Raw genomic sequence first — 15253 nt, 5'->3', positions numbered from 1 at the left:
ATCTAACCTGATTAATTTTTATGATATCATATAATTATTATTATTACATCTCACTTGATAATTCTTAACCTCTGAATCTGTTTACAGATGAAGGAGCAGATGATACAGGAGACCACAGCACACTTGGAGGCCGAGCAATCCCACAGTGCACTGCTGCTGAGAGTAAAGGAGATGGAGAGAGTGGTAGAGAGGGAGAGAAGACAGGTAAACAGAAGAAAATGACTAGAAAAGGTTCACATTATGTTCTTTTCATTAAGTGACAAATATACTTGAGTACCAATTTCTGTGCTACAGTCTTGAATGAACTTGAATCATGTGTGTTGTTGAGAAGAGGCTGTTTGTGACATTCAAATCAAGACATTCATAATATGCCTAATTAAAGTTTTCTGTCCACTGTTTGCTGGTGTTTTGTCAGGTGGAGGTTCTTCAAGCAGACTGTCATGCCTTACGTACTGATGGACAGGCAAACAGGGCGGAGCTAAAGAAGAGGGAGGAGCAAATTCTAGGCCTGGAAAGAGAGTGTCAGGCACTTCGAGACCAATCGGGTCAGAAACACTGAATTATGGGACATTTTAAACTTTGTTTATGCTACAGTATGTCTGTTGGTTGTGAAGCTAAAGTGTTTTGTTTCCTCGCAGGAGTGAAAGAGACTCTGATGTCTCAGCTGACCAAAGAGATCAAGGTACGAGAACATGTGAGAGAAACACTGACAGCGGTAATGAAACGTCTCATGATGTTTATGTGTGTTTAGAGTGTGAAGGCGGCTCTGCAGAAACAGCAGCAGGAGAACAGCACACTCATCAGAGATGGACGAGACCTCAGAGCAGCTGCAGATCAGGTCCAGGTAAACAAACAAACACACACACACACACACACGCACACACATACACAATCTGTTTAGCATTATATAATTATGTTAGCTCAACAAAGCCGACATACTGTCATTGTACAAATTTGGATTAGAGCAGTGGTTCTCAATTTTGTTTGGTGATGTCCCTGTTTGAAAGTAGAAAAATGTTTGCCTACCCCTCCCAAAATCTGACTGTCATATACATATTATGTGATTAATTATAATACTAAACGGGAAATGGGAAAGAGTGAGCTGCAATATAAGGAGTTATATTGTTCTTAATAAAAAATTAATGTGAAAAAAATAATTTTCTGCAGTTTCTCTGAGCTTTTTTTTTTTTTTTTTTTGACAAAAACAAATGAAAAACCATTAAAAAAAAGCATATGTTCTTTCTGTTTTCACTTTTTTAAATAATTAAACATTAAACTTCACTGGAGGATGAACTTTTTGTCAGAAGGCTTTCATTGTTTAGTTATTTTTTGCTTACTTTGCTGCAGAAATGTACATAAAATATTTTAATGATATATTTTAGCAATTAACATTAGTCTTCTCTGAGATTTTTATTTATTTCTTTGACAAATAATTGAACAATTTTGTTAAAAAAGACAAAAGAAAAACAGTGCAAACCGTGTATGTTTTTTTTGTTTTCACAGTTTTTGAATAATGAAGTTACACTTTTACTATTATATTATATTATATTATATTATAAATGTAATGATTTATTAATCATTTCTGGCATTACATTCTGACTGGATAAACTTCATTTGAAACTTTTTTTGTTTATTATTATTTTCATTGGTAGTGGTAGTAGCAATATTTTATATTATATTATATTATATTATATTATTATTATAATACTGAATCAACTTTTTTGTCAGAAGGTTTACATTATTCTGTTAATTTTTTGCTTACTTTGTAGCAAAAATTTACATAAACTATTTTAATGATATATTTTAGCAATTAGGGTCTTATTAAAGCATTTATGTGAAAACATTAGTCTTCTCTGAGCTTTTTATTTATTTATTTGACAAATAATGGAACAGTTTTGTCAAAAAAAAAAAGACAAGATAAACAGTGCAAACTGTGTGTGTTATTTTTGTTTTCACTGTTTTTGAATAATGAAGTTACACTCTTACTATTATATTGTATTGTATTGTATTATATTATATTATATTATATTGTTATATTATATTATATTATATTATGTTATATTATATTATAAAACTGAATCAACTTTTTTGTCAGGCTTACATTATTCTGTAATTTTTTTGCTTACTTTGTTGCAAAAATGTACATAAAATGTTTTAATGATATATTTTAGGAATTAAGTTCTTACTGAGTTATTAAGTTCTTATAGTTCTTATTATATTATATTATATTATATTATATTATGAATTTAATCATTGAATAATTTCTGGTACGAAATTCTAGTATTGCATATGATTTAAATCGTTTTTTTTTTTTTTTTTTTTTTTTTAAATGATAGAAGTTTAGGACATTTAGGTCCAAATTCATCCATCCATCAATCCAGCTTTAAGCCAATAACATGAAACTTTTTTCATGTTATTATAAACTTTTCTTTTCTGATGTGAAAATGATAATGATTGTGCATGTTATGAATGAAGCTTATTATAAAAAATAAACCTCTTTTCTTTCTCTCAGGTGTTGAATGAAAAGTTAGAGGTTCAGTGTTCAGAGCTGAGCACCACACTTCATTCATTAACACTGGAAAACACACGACTACAGACAGAGTATCACAACAAAATTAAGGTATTTCTATTCAGTTTCTGTTTTAATGTCATTTAATGGCATAAAAACAATTGTACAGTAGCACTGACAAGGTTGCTGTAAAAAAGAAAAAACAGTAATAGTAATCCTAAAATAGGATTTGTTTAATTTATATTCTCAAATGAATTAACAGCGAGAAGTAAAATTAACACTAATTAAACAAGTGATTAAGAAAGATAAAGACAAAAAATAGGATTAAATATGGCAGTAATAGCAAAACTGAGCAAAAGTTGTGATGATAGAGATATTTCTCACACACACTGCTGTGCATGTGTTGTTTGTTCAGGCGGAGCGAGAGCGTGTGTCTAAACACCTCGAGGAGCAGGATCTGCTTTTAGACACAGCCAGGAGGAACATCCAAGCTGAACTACAGGGCACGATATCAGAGAAACTCACCCTGCAGAAACAACTGTGAGACACACACACAAATTCACTACTAGAAATCGTTCACAGCTGCGACCTACAGCAGGAAAAAGACAAACGCTTCCTATGGCTTTTGTTACTGATGCCAAACGCACAATCCAAGCAAACACTACTGTATTTTGATACAAAAAAATTTCACCTGTAGATTGTTACATTTAGGCTGATGACAACATGTTGCGTGATCCTTGAAACAACCTTGTAAACAAGATGAAAGAAAATATGACTCTAAATCACAATTTTGACGTAATGTACTCTAAATTATATCAGGATTGTACTGTTGTAATTATCAGCTTTTTTTTTCTCTCAAAGGGAGGCACTGAAGGCAGATCACGCCAAACTGCAGCAGAGTTCCACCATTTCCCAGGAGACAGCTGTCAGTCATCAGCAGATGCTGGAACGCACCATCGAGAGCCTTCAGGGTGATCTCAGCTGTGCCGTGAAAGATGGAGAGACCCTGAGAGAAGAGAGAGATCGGATAAAGAGTGAGGTCAGTTGACAGTTCTTTTGTAAGTTATAAGAAAAGGACACAAGCACTTCATTTAAATGTGTATGAATGAAACAGACAGTTCGGGCAATAAATTCTGACCAGATAAACTACATTTGAAACTTTTTGGTGTTGTTGGTGTTTCTTCTTCTTTTTCTTCTTCTTCTTCTTATTGTTGTTGTTGTTTTTGATGGTAGTAGTACCAGCATTATATTATATTATATTAGATTAGATTAGATTAGATTAGATTAGATTAGATATTATATATGGAATAATTTAAGAATAATTTCTGGTGCTAAATTCTGACTGGATAAACTACATTTGAAACATGTTTTGATTATTATTATTATTTTTGTTGTTGTTATGTTATGTTATGTTATGTTATGTTATGTTATGTTATGTTATGTTATATGATATTATATGATATTATGTTATATTATATTATATTATATTATATATGGAATAATTTAAGAATAATTTCTGTTGCTAAATTCTGACTGGATAAACTACATTTGAAACATTTTTTGTTTATTATTGTTGTTGTTGTTATATTTATATAAAATGTATTTTATATTGTTATTATTATATTATAAATTTAGTAATTTAATAATAATATTATAATGTATTATAATTAAATATACATTTAATAATTCATAATTAAATGATACATTATACATAATTAATAATCATAATTAATAGACATACACATTATGTAATGTAGTATAAATATTAACATGATTAATTTGATAATAATAAAATATTGTTTTTAATAAATATTAATAATTTTAATAATAACAGCGACAATAACAAAATTATGATGAAAATAATACTAATAATTATTTTATTAAATTCTAATGATCAAATTAATATACATATACATATTGTACTCTGCATTATAATTAATAACGATTAATTTGTTAATAGTAAAATATTGTTTTTAATAATAACATTCCTAATTTAATAATAATATGATAATTTTAATTATAATTTGAATAATTACATTGACAATAACAAAATCAAGATAATAATAAAACAATATTTTGTTATTATATATATATATATATATATATATATTTGCATGATTAATTTAATAATAATAAATTATAGTATTTAAATTGTTATTAAAAATGCTAAAAAAAATGACAATAACTAATAATAAAATAATTTAATTTGTTATACATTGTCATAATCATAAACACATAACACATGTGATATATGTAATGTAATTGTTAATATTACAAGTTCATTATGTTGATATGTTATTATTTTTATTCAAAAGCTGCCATTTTATCCAAGCAATACAGTAACAAGTTGCTGTGCTCTTTTCACATCATATTAACAACAGCTCTTAACATTTGTAAAAACACTGTAATTTCCAACCACTTGTTGTGGCCCATTGCTTTAATGAGCTTTTTATTTCCTAATCTCAGATGAACTCCGCAGTCGTTTTGCTGGAAAAGGAGAAGAACATTCTAGAAACACAACTGTCAGAGATGAAGGTACTGCTGACTTAATATGAAGTCACTTCTAGTCCTTCTCTAGTGTATTCAGGAGAACAATTCAGTTCCTGGTTGATTTTTACACTAAACTTAATTTCTTCTCCTGCATTTGTGGATATAAAATGGAGCTAATTTCACCTGCTACACTGACTCCACTGCATCAGTTACCATAAACATCATCATCTTTTTCATCCCTGTGATTGACAGGTGGAGTTGACCATGGTGAACTCAGCACTGCAGAAACAGAAGGAGGAGAACAAGGAGCTTATGGAGAGCCTGGCAGCCTTGGAGCATCAGCAGGTTTGAGATCAAAAGATCATAGAGTCAGATGCACGTCAAAGAAAACTGCACTTGTAAGTCTCTCTCTCTCTCAGGTAACTCATCGTCAGGTAGAACAGATGCTCTGGGACATGACAGACAGCAAGAACAAACTGGCCTACGAGAAGGGCAAGTTGCAGGTCTGTTTCACAGAGACATACATTTTGTATGTGTATGGATTTCTTGCACACATTTTGCACAGAGTGACATACAATGATGTTTGAACAATCATATGATGAACACAAACTTTATAAGTTAGAAACAGGCACTAGGCTTTAAATAAACAGATTTTTTTGTGTGTGTGTGTGTGTGTGTGTGTGTGTGTGTGTGTTTACACAGGCACGAGTGCAGCAGATGGCCGCTGACTTGAAGACATTGAAAGCAGAATGTACTCAATACTGTCAGAGCAACACTGCACTGCAGAACACTTACACACAGGTAAACACACACACTCTCATAAACTGCTGCTCTTTCATAAGCTCTGTGATGTGAAACTGAAATGCATGAATGCAGAAAAGCAACTGATTTTTTAAAAAACTTTTTTTAAAGATTTATCTTCTTACCAAGCCTGCATTTATTTGATCCAAAATACAGCAGAAGCAGTAATATTGTGAAATATTTTTACTATTTAAAATAACTGCTTTCTATTTGAATATATTTTAAAATGTAATTTATTCCTGTGATTTCAAAGCTGAACTTTTAGCATCATTACTCTAGTCACATGAATTATTCCTGTGATCTAAATTTTCAGCATCATTTCTCCAGTCTTCAGTGTTACATGATCAGAAATCATTCTAATATGCTGGTTTGCTGTTCTAGAAACATTATTTATTATTTGTATTATCAATATTTAAAACAGTTGAGTGAATTTTTTTCAGGATTCTTTGATAAATAGAAAGATGCAAAGATCAGCATTTATCTGAAGTAGAAAGCTTTTGTAACATTATACAATATTCAAAAGCTTGGAGTCAGTGTCATTTTTTTTTTTTTTTCCTTTTTTTTTTGAAAAAGAAATGATAGAAATGAATACTTTTATTTAGCAAGGATGTTTTAAATTGATCAAAAGTGATGATAAAGACATTTATAATGTTACAAAAGATTTCTTTTTTAGATAAATGCTATTCTTCTGAACTTTCTATTCACCAAAAAGAGCTGAAAAAAATCTATTCAGGTGTTTTCAATTTAATAATAATAATAATAATAAATGTTTTTTTGAGCAGCATATCAGAATATTAGAATGATTTCTGACGGATCATGTGACTGAAGTAATGATGCTAAAAATTCAGCTTTGAAATCACAGGAATAAATTACATTTTAAAATATATTCAAATAGAAACCAGTTATTTTATAGTACAGATATCAAAATGTAACTGTTTTTGCTGTATTTTGGATCAAATAAATGCAGGCTTGGTAAGCAGAAGAGACTTCTTTAAAAACATTAAAAATCTTTTGACTGGTAGTGTACCAAAAAGACAGTCTTTTATAAATAAACTAAACTATAAATAGACTAAGCAACAAACAGGTTTCATTTGGAAGTCAGTGCCAAGCCGATATTACAATTCTGCCTGATTCCTGATAAGCCAAAAATTATTTTCATGATATGGCTTTAAAATTAAAACTAAAATTACAATAAATGACATTATTGAATATTAAGAAAGCACTAAAAACTTTTAAATGCTACAAATGAGTGTTATACTTCATGGCATTATAATGTATGAAAATAGATATTCATTTTGAGATCATATTTAAGTGTTATTAAATTGCTGGTGTTTAAAGAATGACTTTAAATGAGCATTGATTTCATTGTGGAAATAGATGAAATGAGCATGCACAATGCTGATCAGTTTAAAAATCTATAATATCGGCCAATATTTGACATGGTACTGTTATAAGCAAAACATTAACATATGACTAAAAACGTTTAACAACGTTTATTTGTTTTTAAAATTTTAGCCTGCGGAGTCACAACAAAATAATACAAGGTTAAACAGGATTTGTGCATCATATGGATTTGTGCCGATTGTTTTATGGTTTTAAAGAGGCTGTTATTAAATGATAGCGCATTTAAAAACTGTGTAAGAGTGGCAAAGTGTTGTTGGGCGTAGGGTGCAAAATAGCGATATAAAACAAAATAATGATTGTTTTTTAGTTGTAAGTGTAAATAAAGTTTAATACATTAATTATTAAATAATTAAAAATGCATGATATGATCCTCTGAACAATTCAACCACTGAATATTTAACACTCTTTCTATCTCATTCTCAGATGCAGAGAGAAAATCAGACACTAAAAGAGCAACTCTGTGTACTACAGCAGCAGCACAGAGACACGGTGAGTGTTTTAGAAGAAAGACAACTGAAACCCATTAGCTGAATTAACAAAAGTTTATTTTTATGTTTTTGTCCGTAACAGAATGAAGTAGCACAGACACTGGAGAACGTCTTGTCGTCTCACACTCGTCTGCAGCAGAACACACAAACACTGCATGCAGAGCTGAGAGAGAAAGCACAGGAACTACACACACTCAGGAGTGAGAGGTGTGTGTGATTAGATAAACAGGGTCAATGCAACTTAATGGGGTACTCATTTTTTGTCCCACTGGCCAATATGGTAGGACTTGTAGCATGGATGTAGCATTAAAAATACAAATTTACTCTCAGGCCATCCAAGATGTAGATGAAACTCATCATGGGAACAGATTTGGACAAATGTAGCATTACATCACTTGTGCAGTGAATGGGTGCCGTCAGAATGAGAGTCCAAACAGCTGATAAAAACATCACAATAATCCACAAGTATTCCACACCACTAAAGTCCATCAGTTAACATCTTGTAAAGTGAAAAGCTGTGTTTGCGAGAAACAAATCCATCATTTAAGGCATTACAAGGACAATTTAGACAGTTCACAGCTAGACTTTCAGACACTTTCTTAGAGCCACATAGACTTTCATTAAAAGTGTGCATTACAGTAAACACATTTTTGTTTGTTTTTACTAAGTCAATGATTGTCTGTGGAAATTATCATTATGTTGTGTGTGTTTGTCAGACTGCAGGCTATGAAAGAGATTCAGCGGCTTGAAGCTGAAGTAGAGAATGACAATGCAAAGAACAATGAGAAGGTAAAATGCACACAAACATACTGATGACCAAATAAATAAGAGATGTGATCAAGGAGTTTAAATGATTACACCCTCACATTTTTGGAAGGTTGAATCTTTGCAAAAAGCACTTGAAGAAGCTCAGCTGGACAACAGGAAACTTGGCCAAAGTTTAGAGCAGGCCTTACGGGAAAACCACAATGTACAGGAGAAACTAAATGCACTCAGTGAGAGGTAAGGGAGTGTAAGTTTATGGTATATTACAAGCAGTATGGTTTATCACTTAAATGTCACAAAACCAGTCATAAGGGTCAATTTTTTAAAATTGTGATTTATACCTCATTTGAAAGCTGAATAAATAAGCTTTCCATTGATGTATGGTTGTTAGAATAGGACAATATTTGGCCGAGATACAACAATTTGAAAATCTGGAATCTGAGGGTGCAAAAAGATAAAAATACTGAGAAAATTGCTTTTAAAGTTCTCTAAAGTTCTTAGCAGTGCATATTATTAATCACGAATTAAGTTTTAATATATTTATGGTTGGAAATGTACAAAATATCTTCATGGAACATGATCTTTACTTAATATCCTAATGATGTTTGGCATAAAAGATAAATTGATCATTTTGACCCATACAATGTATTGCTGGCTATTGCTATAAATATGCCTGTGCTACTTCTGACTGGTTTTGTGGTCCAGGGTCACATATTGTGCATCCCTAAGCTTTTGCATAGATGGTCTGTTCGTGTTGGGTTGTTCCTGCATTTACTGTACACATCCAGGGTCTGTTTTTATTTAATTACAAGCTATGTTCATGTAAAGGACCCTGTTGTTTTGTATTTTATGTTTTCTTAAGTGCATGTTATACATGATTGCATCAGCAGTGAGGCAGAGCTTAAAAAGGCGAGGGCAGAGATTCATCGATTGACAGAACATGTAGATTCACTCAAGAACTTGCTCAAAAGAGAAAAAGATTCTGGGAGAAAGTCAGCACAGAGGGTAATGTTAAATTATGTACTTTTATTTTTTTAATCAGCATTTATATGTACTCTACTTTTTAAAGTGCTTTATAAACACATTTGAATTCTCCTGTTGTCTATATAGCTGAAGAAGGCACTAAATGATGCGTCGGCAAAATCAGGTGACCTCTTACAAGCCAATCAGGAGCTTCGAGTGAAGGTGTCTGAGCTGGAGAAGCTGGTGTCCAATCAGAAGTCTCAGCTGAATCACTATCTGGACAACAGAACATCACTGAATCACTGTTTGAGAATCAAAGTATGTCATTTTACCCACCGATTGTGTTGGATACAGGCTCTCACACTGTAGTAATAACATTCCAGAATACACAAACTGAGTTTTTGCGTCGTTTTTGCCTTCCGGACAGGATTTGGAAGCAGAAATTAAAAGTCTTGAAGAAGCAAAGGATGAATATAAGAAGAGGAGTTACGAACAGGTATAAAAGCAAACCTTTTAATATATAAACAAGTGAAAATTGCCTCTCTGATGGTTATGCCAAACCAGACATTTCCACTAGTTGATGTTTTTTAAATGACTACTCTGTCTTAACCCAAATAAACGTTTATGTGTCATGTATGATACATGACTTTCTAAGGGCTGTACATCAGTTGCATAATAGTGTCGCAAAAAACGTTTTTTTTTTATCCACCTTTTTCTTCCCATTAGAGTTTGTTCCTTTTTTGGGTCTGGCTTCCGGTCTCATCCGCATCCAGCTATTTTTAGCTGTACAAAACAGCTCGTTTTGCTGCTTGATATTGCGAATTAGTGTGTCTTACCATGTTACTTTAATGTATAATCTTAATTGTGAGCACACTGGTTTGTAGTGCAAACAGTTTTACCGTTTACTGCACGTCGTTATTCTTCTTGTTATTTTTCAATAGCGCTTAATGATCCGGAAGTCTCACCCATAGGCTTACTTCTGCATTGAAGAAAAAGGTGGATAGGATCTACTACATGTCTTCTGCCCCCTTGTGGATTATCCATGCAAATCAATAAGTAGAAGAGCTTTCAGTATCATTTCTAAATGTTTGCCTGATAAATTAAGGGCAAGAAAAACTTTATATATATTTTTAGTCACCTTAATATTTCATCAACATTTAATTTAATTTCTTTATAAAAAAAGTGTTGAAATGCTGTATGTGAGGTATATTTTAATCATAATTTTTTTATAATGCATTTCATAGTGTATTACGTTGAGCACAGTAAAATCCATTTAAATATTACATTTATTTAAATTTATTTAAATTGAATTTTGCTTTGATATATTTAATGATTTTCAGTCTAATACTATTTATATTATTTATATTATTCTATTATGCATAATAACAGAAGCATTGTTCATCAAGCTTGATCTGAAGTTCAGCCATAATTGTGACACTGGCCCACAAAACCAGTCATAAGGGTCCATTTTTTTGAAATTGAGATTTATGCACCATCTGAAAGCTGAATAAATGAGCTTTCCACTGATGAATGGTTTGTTATGATAGAGCAATATTTGGCTGAGATACAACTATTTGAAAATCTGAAATCTGAGGGTGCAAAAAAATCAAAATATTGAGAAAATTGCCTTTAAAGTTGTCCAAATGAAGTTCTTAGCAATGTATGTTACTAATCAAAAATTAAGTTTTGATATATTTACGGTAGGAAATACACAAAATATCTTCATGGAACATATATCCTAACATCCTATATCCAATATCCTAATGATTTTTGGCATAAAAGAAAAATCATTTTGACCCATACACTGTATTTTATTGCTACAAATATACCCGTGCTACTTACGACTGGTTTTGTGGTCCATGGTCACATATGTATTGTTGAAAGAAGACACTTTATTACACAAGCACTGCTTTAACAGCTTAAACGGTTAAACAGTTGCATTTCTAAATTCACTCTTTGCAGCACTGCTGCTAAAAGTATTGGAGCTAAAAACCTAATAGAAAAACTGGATAATCTCACTGTAACTAACTTGCTGGACTATAGTGAACATCCTGACTAATCCCTACAGAAGATGATATCTCACGGTTTGTTCTATGTGTCTTTCAGTCTCAGTCTTTGCTCCAGCTGCGTTCTGAGATGGTTTCTCTCCAGTCTGAGCTGCAGTGTCTGTCTTCCACTCAGCAGGGGGAGCTACAGGCCGAAAGAGATCTCAATCGCACACTGCAGGAGAAATGTCGGGTCAGCGCTCTCTTTTTCACCTTAAATCCGCGGCACTGTCCCAAATGTTTCCCTCAGCTCTTGTGGTCCATGTGAGATCATCAAGAGCCATAAGCACCCATCCTACTTTTCTGCCCATGTCCATCTTTTCTTCTTTTATCTCTTTCTCAGTTTCTGTTTGCTTTTTGATTCTCTCCATATCTCTTTTTTCCTTTCTGTGTAGCTTTGCAGTATCAGCAAGCTACAGTTCTCTTCACCTTCCTGTCTGTTACGCCCTTCAGGGCATCAATACTGCAAGACCAACAAAGTGCTGGAGAATTGCCATTATGTAAATGAATAATCAGGGGGTTTGTGCTGAATGCTGCTGTTATGTGTGCGCAGCACCTGGAAGAAAGTTTGAAACGGCTCCAGGATGAGAGGGATGAGGCAGAAGTGAGACTCAGGGAAGTTTGTTTGGAGTCACAGCAGGTAAACAAACCCTAACAGCATCACTTTACACATAGAGACAAATAATGAGATTTGAACTGAACCCTAAACCTTTATACTGAATCTGAATGCTGTTGTGTTTCCAAAATGATTGTGTCTCTTGTTCCGACATTGTGAAATTGATGCTGAAAACCATGTCAGATGTTAGGTTGCCGCCTCCTTCTCTGATCACAGCCAGTGTTGAAATCATGCAAGCTCTCCAGAGGATGGAAATTTCTCTTGCCTCTCATTTTCGCCTTTGATTTGATTCCTTCGTTTCCATCCCGCTCCTCTGTTCCTCAGATCACAGAGAACATGGATGAGGACCACAGAGGGCTCTGCTCTAAATCGGAGAGCTTTAATGGCCAGGCTGAGCCACAGAAACTCACAGAGAGCTTGTGCAGGGTGGGAAGAGACGGCCCACGACCCACTACAGCTCAGGTAGCAAATGAGAATGCAAAATTAAATTATTTCATACTGTGTTTGTTCAAGATCCGTTAAAAGGCTTCTAAAAATTCAATGATCAATTGTACAGAAGCATTTTTAGAAGAATTTTAACCTATGAAAATACATTTTTAAATGTTTTTTTTAAAAAATGGAATTTAAAAGTTTTTTTTGATACATTTTACTTTTTTGTTCAAAAGTTTGGGGTCAGTAAGATTTTTTTAAAGGAATTTAATACTTGTTTTCAAGGATGAATTAAATGAATCAAAATTTGTTGCAAAATATTTCTGTTGGTTTCTGATGGTTTTCACAAAAATATGAAGCAACACAATTGTTTTTTAACATCGCTAAGAAATGTTTCTTGAAAAAATTGACATTAGAATTGTTTCTGAAGGATCATGTGAAACTGAAGACTGGGGCAATGATACTTTAAATTCAGCTTTTCATCACTATTTACATTTTTTACTATTTAAAATAACTGCTTTCTATTTGAATATATTTTAAAATGTAATTTATTCCTGGGATCAAAGCTGAATTTTCTGCATCATTACTTCAGTCTTCAGTGTCGCATGATCCTTCAGAAATCATTCTAATATGCTGATTTTCTGTTCAAGAAACATTATTATTATTATTATTATTATTATTATTATTATTATTATTATAAATTTTATATATATATATATATATATATATATATATATATATATATTTAAAACAATTGAGTACATTTTGAGTACAAAACTTTTGTAACATTAAATATTACACCATTCAAAAGCTTAGGGTCAGTATAATTTTAGTATAATTAATACTTTTTTTTTTTAGCAAGGATATTTAAAATTGATCAAAAGTGGTGATAAAGACATTAAGAATGTTGTAAAGATTTCTATTTTAGATAAATGCTGTTCTTCTGAACTTTCTATTCATCAAAGAGACCTGAAAAAAATTCTTCTCAGCTGTTTTCAACATCATAATAATAATGTTTTTTGAGCAGCAAATCAGAATATTAGAATGATTTCTGAAGGATCATGAGACTGGAGTAATGATGCTAAAAATTCTGCTTTGAAATCACAGAAATAAATTACATTTTAAAATATATACAAATAGAAAACAGTTATTTTAAATAGTAAAAATATTTCAAAATTGTACTTTTTTGCTGTACTTTGGATCAAATAAATGCAGGCTTGGTGAGCAGAAGAGACTTCTTTAAAAAGCATTAAAAATCTTACTGTTCAAAAACTTTTGACTGGTAGTGTAGCTATATGTTAGTCCAAAGTGTCTATTTTTTAACATTCAAATTAATTCAAATTCCTCTCAATGACATCTCTTGTCCTTCTGTATGTTTTTATTTCTGACCTGAGGCTGTTCTCTCTTTTTAGACTCGCGTTTGCTTTTTTGACCCTGAACTGGAGCCCTGGGCGTCAGCTTTACAGCGCTGGGAGATCAAGAAAGAGCTGGGACGCATCGCCGGCAGTTACAAACCCAAAAGACACGTACGTGCTCTGACCACCTGATAACAACCTCCATGGAGAAGTGCATCAAAAACTCATAGATCATGCATTTAATCTGCTTGAAAAGATAAATGATCTACAGTAGGTGCATGTAAATTAATTTTAAAATGTATTTTATTGCTTGAAACTAAAAAGTGCACTATAGCAAAACTACATTATGTGTGTGTGTAGAAAGACAGAGGTGGTGTGCTCAAAAAATGAAGTGGAAATAGAGCTGCACTTTATGACCATGTGCTCTAATTACTCACAAATGACTCATGTTAAACATTGTTCTTTCCCTGCAGCCCACAACAAAGTTATTCAGTTGCAATTAAAACAAGGTCAACCTCTTATACCTGCTTAATGAAACCACAGAAAGTGCAAATATAACTGCGAGGGAGGTGAGGTCTTGCTGTAAGAAAGGAACCACCTCTATTTTCTGTGTGCATATTGAGTTATCCTGTTTATATAATTGTTTTTATTGGTGCGATTATTTTTTATTTTTTTTTTTTTATATATTTTTTTGCCATTCAAATAAAGCAATTTGAACTGAAAAGACAATAATATAGCAATTGCAATATAATATAATGTTTATTTTATTTTTATTTATTTATTATTATCATTGTGCAGTGTATGCTGCTGTGACATGTAAATTTCCCCTTGGGAATTATTAAATTTTATCCAATCCAATAAAATTACTGTATTGTGTTGTTTTGTAAATTATACATGCACACACTGCCATTCAAAAGTTTGGGATGAGTAAGATTTGTAATGTTTTTTTAAAGAAGTCTCTTATGCTCATCAAGGCTGCATTTATTTGATCAAAAATACAGAAAAATACGAAATGTTATTACAATATAAAATAATGGTTTCTAATTGAATATACTTTAAAATATAATTTATTCCTGTGATGCAAAGCTGAATTTTCAATCTGCCATTATTCTAGTTTAAGTGTCACATGATCCTTCAGAAATTATTCTAATATGCTGATTTATTATTAGAATTATCAATGTTGGAAACAGTGCTGCCAAATATATATATATATATATATATATATATATATATATATATATATATATATGGAACCTGTGATACTTTTTCCAGCATTCTTTAAATAAAAAGGTAAAAAGAACAGCATTTACTTAAAATAGAAATATTTTCTAACAATGTAAGTCTTTACTATAATTTTTTATCAATTTAACACATCCTTGCTGAATAAA

The 15253-nt window shown here is 31.9% G+C and overlaps 1 protein-coding gene across 1 annotated transcript in view; it reads left to right on the top strand.

The window, feature by feature from the left end:
• Positions 1–14702, top strand: part of ccdc150 (coiled-coil domain containing 150) — an 18772-nt gene extending 4070 nt beyond the window's left edge. Inside the window, exons 4-26 of the mRNA XM_051128977.1 lie at positions 88–204; positions 416–545; positions 639–682; positions 752–844; positions 2513–2620; positions 2925–3049; positions 3371–3548; positions 4976–5044; positions 5252–5344; positions 5419–5502; positions 5702–5800; positions 7628–7693; positions 7775–7899; positions 8409–8481; positions 8570–8694; positions 9345–9462; positions 9568–9738; positions 9848–9916; positions 11527–11658; positions 12019–12105; positions 12406–12543; positions 13923–14036; positions 14339–14702. Coding sequence (XP_050984934.1) covers positions 88–204; positions 416–545; positions 639–682; positions 752–844; positions 2513–2620; positions 2925–3049; positions 3371–3548; positions 4976–5044; positions 5252–5344; positions 5419–5502; positions 5702–5800; positions 7628–7693; positions 7775–7899; positions 8409–8481; positions 8570–8694; positions 9345–9462; positions 9568–9738; positions 9848–9916; positions 11527–11658; positions 12019–12105; positions 12406–12543; positions 13923–14036; positions 14339–14368 — 2388 coding nt within the window. The 3' untranslated portion in view covers positions 14369–14702. The remainder of the gene's footprint in view (positions 1–87; positions 205–415; positions 546–638; positions 683–751; positions 845–2512; positions 2621–2924; positions 3050–3370; positions 3549–4975; positions 5045–5251; positions 5345–5418; positions 5503–5701; positions 5801–7627; positions 7694–7774; positions 7900–8408; positions 8482–8569; positions 8695–9344; positions 9463–9567; positions 9739–9847; positions 9917–11526; positions 11659–12018; positions 12106–12405; positions 12544–13922; positions 14037–14338) is intronic.
• The last annotated feature ends 551 nt before the right edge of the window (positions 14703–15253 follow it).

Source organism: Labeo rohita, chromosome 15 (assembly GCF_022985175.1).
Source record: "Labeo rohita strain BAU-BD-2019 chromosome 15, IGBB_LRoh.1.0, whole genome shotgun sequence".
Lineage (NCBI taxonomy): Eukaryota > Metazoa > Chordata > Actinopteri > Cypriniformes > Cyprinidae > Labeo > Labeo rohita.
The sequence above is the reverse complement of the archived record's forward strand: the minus strand, read 5'-3'. Positions and strand labels throughout refer to the sequence as shown.